Genomic DNA, 12,877 nt, shown 5'->3' with positions numbered 1-12,877 from the left:
ATCTTTTGATCCCACCATGGCAGTGGGAGGAGGGGTGCTGTGGCCTGGGGTCCCCCACGTCCAGTGCAGGCCACTTCCCACTTGCTCAGGGCCCAGCCTGCACCTACCCATGCAAAAATGAGTACGGAGACGTAGGAGAAAGTGCTTTATCTGCCGGGCTCGACCCAGCCCGGCCTGGCCCCAGCAGGCTCAGCTCCTCACATGCACGCGCCAGGAGTAAGTGGTGAGCACACGCTGGTGCCGGCGCACCACACACGTGTAGGTGCCCTCGTTGACAGCGTTGGCAATGATGCTCAGGCGTGCTTTGCCCAGGGCCAGGTAGCCGGGGTAGGAGAACTCCAGGGGCTCCTGGTCCTTGTACCAGCTGTGGGGAGAGGCCCCTGGGAGCCTGTCCGGCTGGTGCTGCCCCCGCCCAGCCGCCCAGGGCCTGGCCCCAGCCCAACACTCACTACACTTTGCCTTTCTTGTGAAGGATCTTCTGTCCACAGCGCAAGGTCACATTCCTGCCCTCCGACACCAGCCTGGTTTTGGTCCTGGGAGGTGATGGGGTGGCAGCCACCGTAGGGAAGGGGAACTCTGCTCAGGGCAGGGACACGTGTGTCAGTGCCTCCCCCACCAGGCAGGCCAAGAGGAGCCGGCCAGGAACCACCCCGGGCGTCACCGTAGCAGAAGTCACAGCTGCTGGGGCAGAGCCTCTGCGGGCCCAGGATGCGCACACGAACAGCCTATCCAGGCAGCCTGTGGAGCACAGCGGCTCAGGGCCTGCCCAGGCCCACAGCCCACCCACCCACCCTGGGTCGCGAGGCACCCACCGTAGAGCTGGTGCAGCCCTCACAGCTCGTCCTGTGACAGCGCCTTCCAGCCACGCACTGTGGCGTTGAGGTGCATGAGTGCCTGGCCATGCTGCGAGTGCATCACCCTCAGCGCGTATCCGATGTGTATTGTGCCAGTCTTGAACAGTCTTGTTAATAAGAATCCATTTGTTGGTATTGGGTTTTTTGTTTGTTTTCTGGGGTTTTTTGCAATACAGGGTTGGGCTTAGGGCTAAGCCTATGTTGCCCTCTCCGAGCTTGAACTTGGGAACCTCCTGCCTCAGCCTCCAGAATGCTAGGGTTACAAATGTATACTACTTTGCCCAGCTAATACAGAGGAATTCAAAAGACAAGACCTAGACAGGGAGAAAGTGCAGGAACTCCTGGACAGGGAGAGGGGTGAGGAGCCACCTCTACTCATCTCGTTGAACTGGCAGGCCCTGTGGCTAGGGAAGGGGCCACACAGGGCCCTGCCCAGGTTGGGGAGAGGGGACTAGAAATCCAGCTCCAGGACACGGGCCCAGCCAGGGCTGGCCAGGGCACAGTGAAGACCAGTGTGGCGGCAGGGGTGCCACCAGCTGGCCAAGGCCCAGGCAGCCCGAGGGAGGGACACATGCCACCCCTACCTGGGCCTGCTCCAGGGTCCCTGTCCCTATCCCCTGGGCCTGGCTAGTTCAGAGCCACGCTCCATGGCTGCAGCTGGGCAGTGAGGAAGGCCGGGCCAGGCTCAGGGCCAAGAGTCTGTGCCACAGCAGCGGCCCGAGTCCCAGGGCTGTCCCAGAGCCAGGCCCGTGTGAAAAGCCCACCTTGGCCCACCTAGGTGCTACACAGAGGCTGGGCATGCGGGCCACTCCCCTCAGAGTCTCGGGCAAGAATCGCTCAGCCTTCTGCTGCTCTCCCCACCCCAGCCCAGCCCAGCCCAGGAAGCCAGGGCTGCTTCAGGAGCAGGTAGATGGATTGATTTACTGGTCAGTACTGGGGATTGAACCCAGAGCCTTCATATTGCTTATTTAAGGCAGGGCTTGTCCACGCCAGGCCAGGCTTGGACTTCCTGTGCCCTGGCCTCAGCCTTCTGCGTATTGGGGACTGCGGGTTTGAAGCATCCTCCCGGCCCAGGTGGCGGGCACTGTTTCTTCGGAGCCCCTCCCTCCCTCGGCAGGCTCTGGAGACCTGCCCAGATGTGGCACAGAGGCCTGAGGCCAGGCAGAGTCCAGCAGCAGGGGCCTCCTCCTCTTCTGCTCACAGGAGGGTCAAGCCCACCCCTCTGCAGCCAGAGCTCTTGGTGAGGGTGCCAGGGCACTGTGCTCTCTGTCACCAGCCCAGGGTTCCCCACGTGCTGCTCAGCTCCCCTTGACCTTGGCAGCAAGCCCAAAGGGCAGGGCTGTGAGGCCAGCCGGTGTGACCACACGACATCCTGTGTGCATCCTACGTGGCCCCTGCCAGCCCCAGTGACCAGGCTGAGCAAGCAAGACCCACAGCAGCAGAGGAAACCGCACTCGGATCCTACAATGACCACAGACCCGGAGCCCCGGTCAGCCCACCACCGCACAGCACCTGAGCAGCACAGCTTCGACTGGCACAGGACACAGTTCCAGCGGGCAGCCAGCCCCACGCCCTCCCTGGCAGTGGCCCAGTCCCCATGGGGTCTGTGCTTGGGGAGGCCACCCTGCTTCCCTCCCAGAACCACTGGGTTGCTCAGGCCTGACCTGCAGCACCACCAGCTGGGGCAGCTCTGCCAGCTTCTGCTCCCCAAAACACGGCTGACATGAACTTGCTGGCGCAGGGGTGGTACTGCTCCTGAGGATACAGCCCCACCCCAGCAGATCCACAAGCCCTCCTTCCTTCGAGGAGCCTGTCAGAATTAACCAGGGCTGATGGACACACGAACGTGGCTCCACCCCAACACTCGCATTTAGCAAGAGCAGGGCTCATTCGGGCAACCAGACCCATACAAGTGCAAACAGACACCCAGCCACGGGCCCTGCCGGCAGGGGACGCCCTGACCACCAACCCCTGAACCCAGCCGGCACTGAGACAAAGGACCCAAATGCTGCCAGCTGGTGGCTACCTGTACCAGAAGGCACATCCTCCACCTCTGGCAGCCCGGCCTCAGCCCAGCCCCTGCCACTGCTGGTCTATGGCCCCCTGACCACTCCTGCTGAGCTTTTTCCAACAAGACATGGAAGGGCGCCCCAACCATGAGCCCGCACACACCCCGGCCCAAGCCCATCCACACAAGGTGGCCAGCGGTTCTGAGAGGAAAGTGGAGGTGCCTGCAGGATCCAGGGCCCTCAGGACCGGTCCTCAGCCAACATCCCCTGGCAGGAGGCTGCCAGGAGTGCCCAGTGCACGACAAAGGAGCCAACAGTGGCTAGCTAGCATCTGCCTCCCGTTCGGCCTGATATTTTTAGCACAACCAGACAGCTTTTAGCCTGGGCCAGTCAACCACCTCCCCTCTCAAAGGACCCCACCAGTGTTGGAGCACAGAAGCCGGGACCTGGGGAGGGCTTCCTGCCCAGAACCAGCACCCCGATGCCCGGGACTCCCCAGAGAAAGAGGAGCCAGGCCAGGCTCAGGGCACTCGCTCATTCCACGGCCTCCCCTGGGCACCGAGTGTCCAGCCCTCCTGGTACCTGCAGCCTAGGGAGCCTCCGTGCCACCTCCCTCCTGTATCCCCATCCCGGAGATTACAGGGTCTGCCCTCAAGGTCAAAAGCTGTACCCACCACCAGGCATGCCACGGCTCTGGCTGGCTGGGCTCCTCTCCTGAGCTGAGCCTCCAGCAATAGCTCCCCACTGTCCCCCAGTACACAGTCGCCACGGGACAGATGGACAGGGCTGTGGGGCCTCAGAAGCAGCTGGACTTGGCTGGCCTCCTAGGACACTCAGGGGGACCAGGAAGGTAGCTTTTCCTCTCTACCCCCTCCCCCGGGGCCTCCCTGCCTGGTCTTCATCACTGTTGTCCTTGGCCCTGGCATGTCACTGCTGCTCATGTTCCACAACCATGCAGGTCCTGTGCCCTCAGCCTCAGGGCTCCCTCCCCCAGACCGTGCGATCTCCAGGATAGGGGTACAGGAGTCTCACCAGGGGGTTAGAGGAATCAGGAGCAGGAAGGCAGCAACAAGACCCAGACGAGCTAGGGAAGGGGCCCCAGCTGAGATGTGGCTGCTGCTCCCCTCTCCAGGAAATCTCTCCCTACAGAAGGGCATGCACGAGGATCTTGCCACCCTCACTGCTCACAGAGAGCAAGGGGCCTCAGGGCCTCCCAGGCAGCCTGGCCAACTTGGAGTGGAGCTTGTCGACAAAGGGCTCATCGCCTGGGCTTCCCTGACCATCACTGTCTTCTTCAGGCCATGGGACAAGCACCTCCTCATCCAGGCCTGGGTTGGAGCAGCCCGAGCGTGGCAGACCATGGGCTGCTGTCCTCAGGCTCTGGGCAAGTCTAGGAAAGGGCCTGGGTGGCCCAGCACTGGGTGCCCAGGCCAGCCACACTCCAGACCTCAGGTGGGTGCTGCATTGCCCAGGACGCCATGGAGAGGAATACCCAGTGAGTGAAAGGCATGGGGGCCCTGTTCTGGAGAAAGACTGCCACCCAGACCCTCTGGGACAGGCACATCCGGGACACTTCACCACCACCACCTTCTCCAAGGACCCACCCTGCCTCAACCTCCTGACCACTGCCACATGCCAGGCCTTCCTGGAGGTCAGGAGGCCTCTCTGCCACTCGCTCTCACCCTCCTGTCCTCACCCTGACAGCTCCAGGCACAGAGGAAGGTTCTTGTGAGCCCTGAGCACCCTGCAAGCTGGTTAGCTCTGGGCCAGAGGCCTCGGGAAAGCGGAGAGCCCCGCGGCTGGCCTCGGACTCTAAGCTGACCTGCTGAAGTCTCGTGGAGACAGCCACAGCCTTGTGGGACCGCAGCCCAGCCCCGTGTGCACTGCCCTGTCCAGCAAGGTCTGAGAGCTGCCGCAATCCCAGCTCCAGGCACATGGAGGGCCTCACCTGGAGCCGCAGAGCAGGGGCCTTCACCCCTCTCCTAAGCACACAGCTGCCACCTCACACTTCAGGATGCTGAATGCCGAAGCGAACACACACGCGAGCGTCGAAGTGCAAACCGGCTCGCAGGGTTCCCAATGTCTCCTTGGCCAGAAATGCTGGACTTGCTAGCTAGTCTGGGTTTTGGAGGCTCTCAGCTTGCTACGAATGTCGACAAAGACTGTGGGGCCAGCAGAGTACGAGGACTTGGTCAGCAAATGTGCTTCAGAGAAATCAGAACTCACCTCAGAGCACACAGCAGCCTCCAGTCAGCATCCCAGGCATTTACTTGTTACTTCCTGGGTCACAAATTCGCTCAGCCACCAAGATTTCCAGTGGAAAGCTAGCAGCCATTGCCAACACAGAACACAGCAAACCAAGTGGGCAGGCAGCAAACCAGTCTGGAGAAAAATGGTTTTAGAGGCAGTTTGACACACTTAGTATTTGTCACCATCACCAGAGGCCACTGGGGCTGCTGCCACCCACACGCGTCTCTCTCCACAAGAACCATCCGTCTCTTAAGAGGACAGAAGCCCCAGGACGGTGCAGGAAGACACTGTTCCCTATTTGTGAATACTTTATTAGAAAGCTTTACAACAATACAGAAATTAAATCATGTTTAGCAAGAAGTTGTCAGATTGCTTTTATTCAGAATAACGTGACGTGATGCAGACAGCACGGGCCATGAGGCTGTCCTACTCCTAGCACCTCGGCTGTGCCCAAAGACACTGCCAAGCTGACATCGTGTGCGGCAGTCAACTGGCCCAAAACGGGGCGTGACAGGCTCTTCCCATCGGACAGCCGCTTCTAAGATGCAGGTGGGCATCCTGGGTGCCATGGAGACCAGCCACCAGTGAGTGGGGTGAAGCCCGAGAGAGAGGCCAGGAAACCCAACCTCACAGCCATGGCGACTGGGTGTAAAAAGCCACGCTGGGGAAAAAGCCATGCGGTCTGGGGCATCATCACGACTAATATCGGCTAACTAGCTGGAGACTATTGTTAGCCATTACCCCACCACAGCCCGGGCTGACCTTGGGCGGGAGAGCAACATTCAGACATTTGTTGCGTCTGGAGCAACAGGCCAGGGTGTAAGGGGAGCCAGCGACCTTCCCAGGACGGCCAGGCTCGCCAGGGCTCCCGCATGGGCTGCTCTGTCCCGCCAACCCGGCTGGTGCCCATCAGGAGCCTGTCTAGCACCTCTGTTCTCTCCTCACTTGGTTCTGATGATTTCTCCCACCCTACCCCCACATTTGCACACTCAGACACAAACACAAGCCTGCCGACGCGGACCGACATGGGACCAAACCGCATCCATAGGGTAAACGCACCAGACGGCAGCTATCAGGCCACAGCCAGCCAAGCGCTCACCTGTCCGGTCGTCCACGGTCCCGGCCCGCCTTGAGGCTCGGGCTGCAGCCCTGGCTCCTGGACCCCAGAGACTGGCCTCGACCGTGCAGAGCTTCGGCGTGGGCACCAAGCGATCCAACCCTGCGGCCGGGGTGCCGAGACGCACAGTTAGCACCTGCGACACAGCGCGACCCCGGCGCCGCGTCCCGCCTCAGGGCGCTCGCGGTTGGGAGGCCAGGACCCCTGCGTCAGCCGCGGTCAGCCCGGGACTGCGGACGTCGGGGCCCCGCGCGGTCCCGGCCGAGGCTGCGGACGCACAGGCACCAGCGGCGGCCCCAGACGGAGGGACCGAGGCGCCAGCCCTGCCCCGCTCCCCCGGCGCGCGGGTCCGCTGCCACCGCCCCCGGCTCCGAAAGGCCGCCGGGCCCGGCCCCCACTTGCCCAGAGTTTTCCGGCGCGCTCGACCCAGGGCCGCGGGGTAACCAGGCAGCGCTGAGCCTGCACCTCGTCCTTAGTTGACTGTCCTGCTGCTCAGGACCCAGGCCAGGCCGCCCCGCCGCGCCCGAGCCCACCCGGCCCCAGAGGAGTCGCGGGACCCCAGCACACCTGGCAGGACACTGAAAGTGACACTGCGTTTCAATGAAGCGAGCACCTATACAAAAGGTCTCTGAGCATTCTGTGTGGCAGGTGAACCCAGTCTGCCATCCCCACACCAGGGACCTGGACACTGCTGGCAACGCCGCCCACTCCCAGGGCCCAGGCAGCCTGGGGAAGGGGCGCTGAGCGGGCTGGTGCATAGGCCGTGTGCCAGGCTGCGGCGTCCTTGCCCCTCCTGTCGCTGTCCCCCAGCTGTCTCTGACCCTTCTCCGTGACACCTGTGAGCCACAGCCCTGGCGCTCATCGGCCTGCGTCTCATTTCCTGGCCCCATTCGCTAGCTCTGTGGCAGCCATAGTTGGCTCGCTGGTTTTCCAGTTGGCTTCTCACCTGGAAAATACAAAATAGTCCGTCCTGCAGATAAAATCTCTCTGAAACAAAGAGCAATAAGTACCTCTCGTTAAGTTTTACCTACTTGAAAAATCGTGCCACGCCAATGGAATGAGACAAGGCCTCTGAGCCAGCAGCTGCCGTGGAAGGACACGGGCCTGCTGTGTGCCTGCGGTGTGCAGGTACAGCCACCCGCACTGGGGAGGCCTTGTCTCGCGTGACTTGGCCCAGTTTTCTTTTCCTTCCTCTCTGCTCCCCTGGAACTAAAGAAAATGCAGGGAGGTGGTCAGGCCGGCGGGGTCCCTGTCCTCTATTGCGAGTGTGGTTACTGCACTGCTGGTGGAGGTGAAGAGAGTGGGAAAGTGGTGGCTGCTCAAAGGGGCCTCTGCCCCTGGCCCCGCAAGCCTGGCTGTGTGGGCTTCCGGGTATTCTGCAGGTCTCTGCCTCTGTGTGGAACAGGAAGCAGCCCATTGTGACGTGCCCGGCCTCCACCTCACAAGTGGCTCGAAGCCTGTTTTGATTTTCTAAATGTGTGGGTCAGAAACGGAAAACAGAGATTTTCCACCATGATTAACAAGTGAGGTAATTTCCCACAAAGCTGCCTTTGAGCCTTTCCCTGTCCTGGGCAGGCAGACCAGGGGCCTGTACGTGGCCCAGCCTGCATTTCGTCCCCTTGGCCTCAGCACAGCTCAGATGCGGCCTGAGTCCCAGCAGTGGTCTGCATGTTCCTAGGACAGCTGCAAACCTGTGGCCAGGCCTGGTCGTCCACTTATGACTGTGCAGATGCAATATTTTCTATTAACTTTGTGTACTCCTTTTATAGCACTGTCCTCAGCAAGCCGTTACAGATGTTCGTGTAGAAATGCTGATGCTGGCTGGCGTTTCTTTTTTTTTTTTTTTTTTTTTGGTACCGGGGATTGAACTCGGGTCCTTGCGCTTGCACAGCAGGTGGCAAAACCACTGAGCTAAATCCCCGGCCCCTGGGTGTCGTTTCTTACATTGGGTTGATTCCTCCTGCATCCATGTCGTTGTCTGGACCTTGTACACAGCTCACTTGAAAGACTCCCTGAGTTGGAGCATCTGCTTCCTTATCCCAGGCTTGGAGATGAACAGACTTTGAATTTCAGAAGACTTCCCGGGACTGGTAGTGTAGCACAGTGGTGGAGCACGTGCCTCGAATCCCAACCCCAGGTTCCACCCCCAGTACTGAAAACAAAAACCTTCTACTACTGAACAGCATAAAAAGCTTTTAAAAAACCTGATAGTCATAATTTCCTGTGTATCAGCATTAAAATCATCTGCCTGCCTGGAACATTGAGAATTCTCTTGCACAATCCAAAATGTGTCTTTCATTTGAGAAAGTAAACACAATGAATCAGAGACAACTTTTTTACAAAGCTATACAAAGAATGTCAACCAACTAGCACTCTGCTTTATAGCATATCTTTAAGATATTTGCCACAAAATTGGGGGCTTTACCTTCCTGCTTCTCTGATGGGCACATACATGGGCCAGTGTGGAGAGCAGACACACAACACAGCTTTCTGCATCTGTCCGAGTGACATTCTTCTAAGGCCTGGAAGTATTTGGACCGTTTCCCTGGGTGGGGAAAAAAATTAACAAGGATGTTACAGACAGAAATCCTCTCTATTTTGTCTTTGACCAACTTTTTTTTTTTTTGTACCAGGGATCAAACTCAGGACCTTGGACTTTTGAGGCAGGCGGTGGCACCACTGAGCTAAATCTCTGGCCCAAACCAACATTCTGTTCGAGGCTTTGGTCTTACAATACACGTGGCTTGGTAGGGGCCTCCTCAATTTTTTTTCTTCTTCTTTTTTGTGGTGCTAGGGACCAAACCCAGTGCCTCATACATGCTAGGTAAGCACTCTACCACTGGCTACACTACCGGCACTTTTTTTTTTTTTTGTACCGGGGATTGAACTCCGGACCTTGCGCTGGCGAGGCAGGCGCCGGAACCACTGAGCTAAATCCCCAGCCTGGCACTTTTTTTCCTTCAGTACCAAGGATTGAACCCAAGCTTAGCTCATTCCCAGCAAGGGATGGGTGCTTGCTAAATTACCCAAGTGGGACTCAAACTTGCAATCTTCCTGCTTCAGCCTCCCTCAGTGCTATGATTATAAGGTTGTGCCACCACTCCTGGCTTGCTGGCATATTTTCTTACTTTATAAATACCAACGTACCAGCTCCCCTAATGAATTAGGCTGGATCTCTCCTAGACAAGGAGCAAAGAGCAGATGGCTGAGGTCCTGCTGACCAAGGGTTGGCTGTTCCCTTGAAGCTCAGAGTGGGGAAACTAACTTTGCAGGCTCTGAAGTATTTCATCTGGGCTTTCTGGGCTGTGATTCTGAATTTGCTGTTGGACTCTTGCTCAGATGTCCAAATTCAGTTCGAAAGTATTCCAACTAGCCAAGTCATATTTGTCCTTTTGTTTTTAGTTTTCATTTTGGGGGGTTTTTTGTGTGTTTTTGTTTGGTACCGGGGATCGAACTCTGGTCCTTGTACTTGTGCAGCAGGCGGCAAAACCACTGAGCTAAATCCTCGGCCCTAGTTTTCATTTTTTGAAAAATGCATTCCAGTCATTTGCAATTTCTGGGCTGTTTGCTGATAGATTTGTGAGTCTGCACCTGCCCAAGATGTTTGTAGATGCCACTTCTAGAGGGCTACAGACGTGGTTGCATTCCTGCATTGGGAAACTTGAAAGTCGTATCGATAAATCTACATCAGAGCCAAATCATATTTGCTTTATACCAAACCTGTGGAGAACTAAAAATATGTCACACAAAATATTTGTAGTGTTTTCTGTCACCTGTTTCAGTATTGACATAAGTAGATTAATGCTTCCTAAAAAATGGTTCATTAAATAATTTAGTGAGCTTCTGTTATTTGTACTGTGGTAATAAATTTCTGCTGTCATTAATCCCATCTATGCCTCCTGGTTATTTCTGTCTAAATTAAGCAGCCATAGTAGCAATTGTCAATGGCTGTTATTCTGCAAAGGTGAAGTAAATGTTATACATGTACTAATTTGTTTTTGTTTTTCGTGTAACTCTTGCATTTGTAGTACTGAAATGACCACGGTGGATTTCTTATGCCTTCACAGTTTCCATCGTGAAAGGGGTGAAAAATGAAAAAAAAAAAAAAAAAAAAGGCTTCCCCAGTCACTGAGAATTCAGAAGGCAAAATAAGAGCTGGGCATGCAAAGCAAGCATTTTGTTCTGGAAGGAAAAGAATCCCAATGCCCCTCACCCTGTGCCACTCTAGTCGTTTCCTTTTTTTTTTTGGTAGTTGGGCTTGAACCCAGGGGCACTGTACCACTGAGCTACATCACCAGCTGTTTCTTTCTCTCTCTCCCTTTTTGGGAGTCAGGGTCTCAGTATATAGTCCAGGATGGCCTCAAACTCACAATGATCCTCCTGCCTCAGCCTCCTGAATGCTGGGATTACAGGGTGCACCACCATGCATGGCTTCAACATCTCCAGCCAATTCTGCTTTTTAAATTTATTGTGGTAGTGGGAATTCAACTCAGGGCCTCACACTGAGCTACATCTCCACCACTTTTTTTTTTTTTTTTGGTACTGGGGATCAAGTGCAGATCCTTGGGTTTACAGGCAGGTGGAGCAGCACTGAGCTACATCCCTGGCCTCCTAGCCCACTTTTAAAACAAACGTATAACTAGGGCCAGGGATCTAGCTCAGCAGCTCCGTGCCTGCCTCTCAAGCACAAGGTCCTGAGTTTGATCGCCGATACCAGAAAAAAATAAAAAATCTCTCGCTAAGTTGTCCAAGCTGGTCTTGAATTTGTAATCGTCCTGCCTAAACTTCCAGAGTGCTGGGATAACAGGCATGCACATACCTGGTTTCTATTTTTCACTTTTTTATTTTATTTTATTTTATTTTTTTTACCGGGGATCAAACTCGGGTCCTTGCGCTTGCACAGCAGGCAGAGAAATCACTGAGCTAAATCCCCAGCCCCTCTATTTTTTATTTTGAGACAAGGTCTCACAAAGTTGCCCAGGTTGGCCTTGAGTTTGCAATCTTTCTGTCCCAGCCTCTTGAGTGGCTGGGGTTACAGGAGTGAGCAGGATCTGCTCTAGTCTATTTCTCATTTGTTCTTTGTTTTCCAATTTCAGGCCCAGGCAATGTGTACAGTTGTTTAGCTTTCACTGTCGCTCCCAAGAGACTGAGGGTGTTGAGGCTGGGGATTTAGCTCAGTGGTTCCGGTACCTGTCTCCTAAGCACAAGGTCCCGAGTTCCATCCCCAGTACCAAAGAGATTCAGAATGTTGAATTATTGTTTTTTTTCGTTTTTTTGAGACAGTGTCTTGCCATCTAGATAAGGCTGGTTTTGTTTTTTTTTAATTCTTTTATTGGTACATTTTAGGTATGCAGTATGTTTACATTTATCATTGGGTGCTTTTACCTGTACATGATGTTAGATAAGGCTGGTTTAGAACTCACCATGTAGTTCAGGCTGGCCTGGAACTTGAAGTGATCCTCCTGCCTCAGCCAGCCTCCCAATTGCTGGGACCACAGGTGTGTCCCACCATGCCCAGGTAGTTTTGCTGTTTTTTTAAAAATCTACAGGATGGAGGCGGGGATTTGGCTCAGCGGTTTCGCCATCCCAAGTTCGATCCTTGGTACCGAAAAAACAAAACAAAACAAAACACAAAAAAACCCCATAAAATCACACTGTAAAGCTCCACCTGACTTTTTCTGTTTTGTTTTGTTTTGTTTTGGTACCGGGGATCGAACTTGGGACCTTGTGCTTGCGAGGCAGGGGGTGGAACCACTGAGCTAAATCCCCGGCCCCTCCACCTGGCTTGTTTTTAAGTCAGACAAAACTACAACAAATACAGAAATCTTACTTGGTTTTGCGATCGTACAACTGGAATGAACACAGAACGAATGGTCTCACGAAGCAGGTATAGAAAGTTGGTTTTACAGACACGAGGGCTCTGGAAAGCTGAAACAGAACACAAAGCCGATAGGTTCTATCAGAGTTACAGCACTTCCTTGTACAGGTTGGGGCAGAGGGGACTTCCTAATCATGCTGGTTATAACTAGCCTACTTGAAGATGTCTGTTATTTCGCTCTCAAGTTCTCGGAAGGTCAGAAAAACAACTTAGTTCTCACTTGGTGGCTTGGAACTTTAGCACGGATAATTCTGCTCTGGTCTGGTCCGTTAGCCTAGGGCAGGCTTGGCCCAAAGCAATGGACACTGAACGCATAACACGTAGAACCAGGGGGGTGGGTGTAAGAGGCCAACGTTCTTCTCTTCATCTGGAAACTCAGAGTTCACCGGAGCATGGATGGGAATCAAGACCAAGCCAAGGGCTCCGCAGGCTGAGGTGCCGCGGGTGAGAGGGCGCAGGAGCCCGGGGACCGCGCCTGGGAGGGAGGGTCGGGCTCGGGCAGATCGCGTCGCCAGAGGAAAAGTCCGCCTCTGCCCCAGCGGTCGCCGACTGCTGTGGGGGACCCCCGGAACGCACTCGCCAGGGCCAAAGCCAGGCTCTTGACACGGCAGCCCAGAGGGGCGTCAGGCGCTACCTCGCCCAGTCGTGAATCCGAGGGCGCCCCTTCTAGCGTCAGCAGCCGCGACACTCCCGGAAGTGACGACACCCGACTGTCAGGCGCTGCGGTTTCTCGACTAGTGGATTGGCGCTCCTGACGCCTCTGCGCTGC

At 55.7% G+C, this 12,877-nt stretch overlaps 1 protein-coding gene and 2 long non-coding RNA genes across 3 annotated transcripts in view; all 3 read right to left on the bottom strand.

The window, feature by feature from the left end:
• LOC147827354 (uncharacterized) overlaps positions 1-12,877 on the bottom strand; it is a 36,548-nt gene that overhangs the window by 17,952 nt on the left and 5,719 nt on the right. The window lies entirely within an intron of this gene.
• Positions 133-767, bottom strand: LOC147827356 (uncharacterized). Its single transcript, XR_015452435.1, has 2 exons — positions 450-767; positions 133-364 (listed from the first exon to the last, which is right to left on the bottom strand). It is a non-coding gene; the product is annotated as an uncharacterized LOC147827356 (long non-coding RNA).
• LOC147827355 (uncharacterized) lies at positions 5,409-12,875 on the bottom strand. The gene is made up of 7 exons (XM_087214354.1): positions 12,743-12,875; positions 12,061-12,158; positions 8,656-8,775; positions 7,262-7,439; positions 7,067-7,176; positions 6,213-6,332; positions 5,409-5,671 (listed from the first exon to the last, which is right to left on the bottom strand). Exons 3-7 carry the CDS (start codon positions 8,739-8,741, stop codon positions 5,464-5,466), a joined length of 702 nt encoding a protein of 233 aa, XP_087070480.1. The 5' UTR covers positions 8,742-8,775; positions 12,061-12,158; positions 12,743-12,875; the 3' UTR covers positions 5,409-5,463.

This window comes from Heterocephalus glaber, unplaced genomic scaffold (genome assembly GCF_053883595.1).
Source record: "Heterocephalus glaber isolate CG9 unplaced genomic scaffold, H.glaber_assembly_v1.0 deba00001447, whole genome shotgun sequence".
Lineage (NCBI taxonomy): Eukaryota > Metazoa > Chordata > Mammalia > Rodentia > Bathyergidae > Heterocephalus > Heterocephalus glaber.
This window is presented reverse-complemented; position numbering and strand designations above follow the sequence as displayed.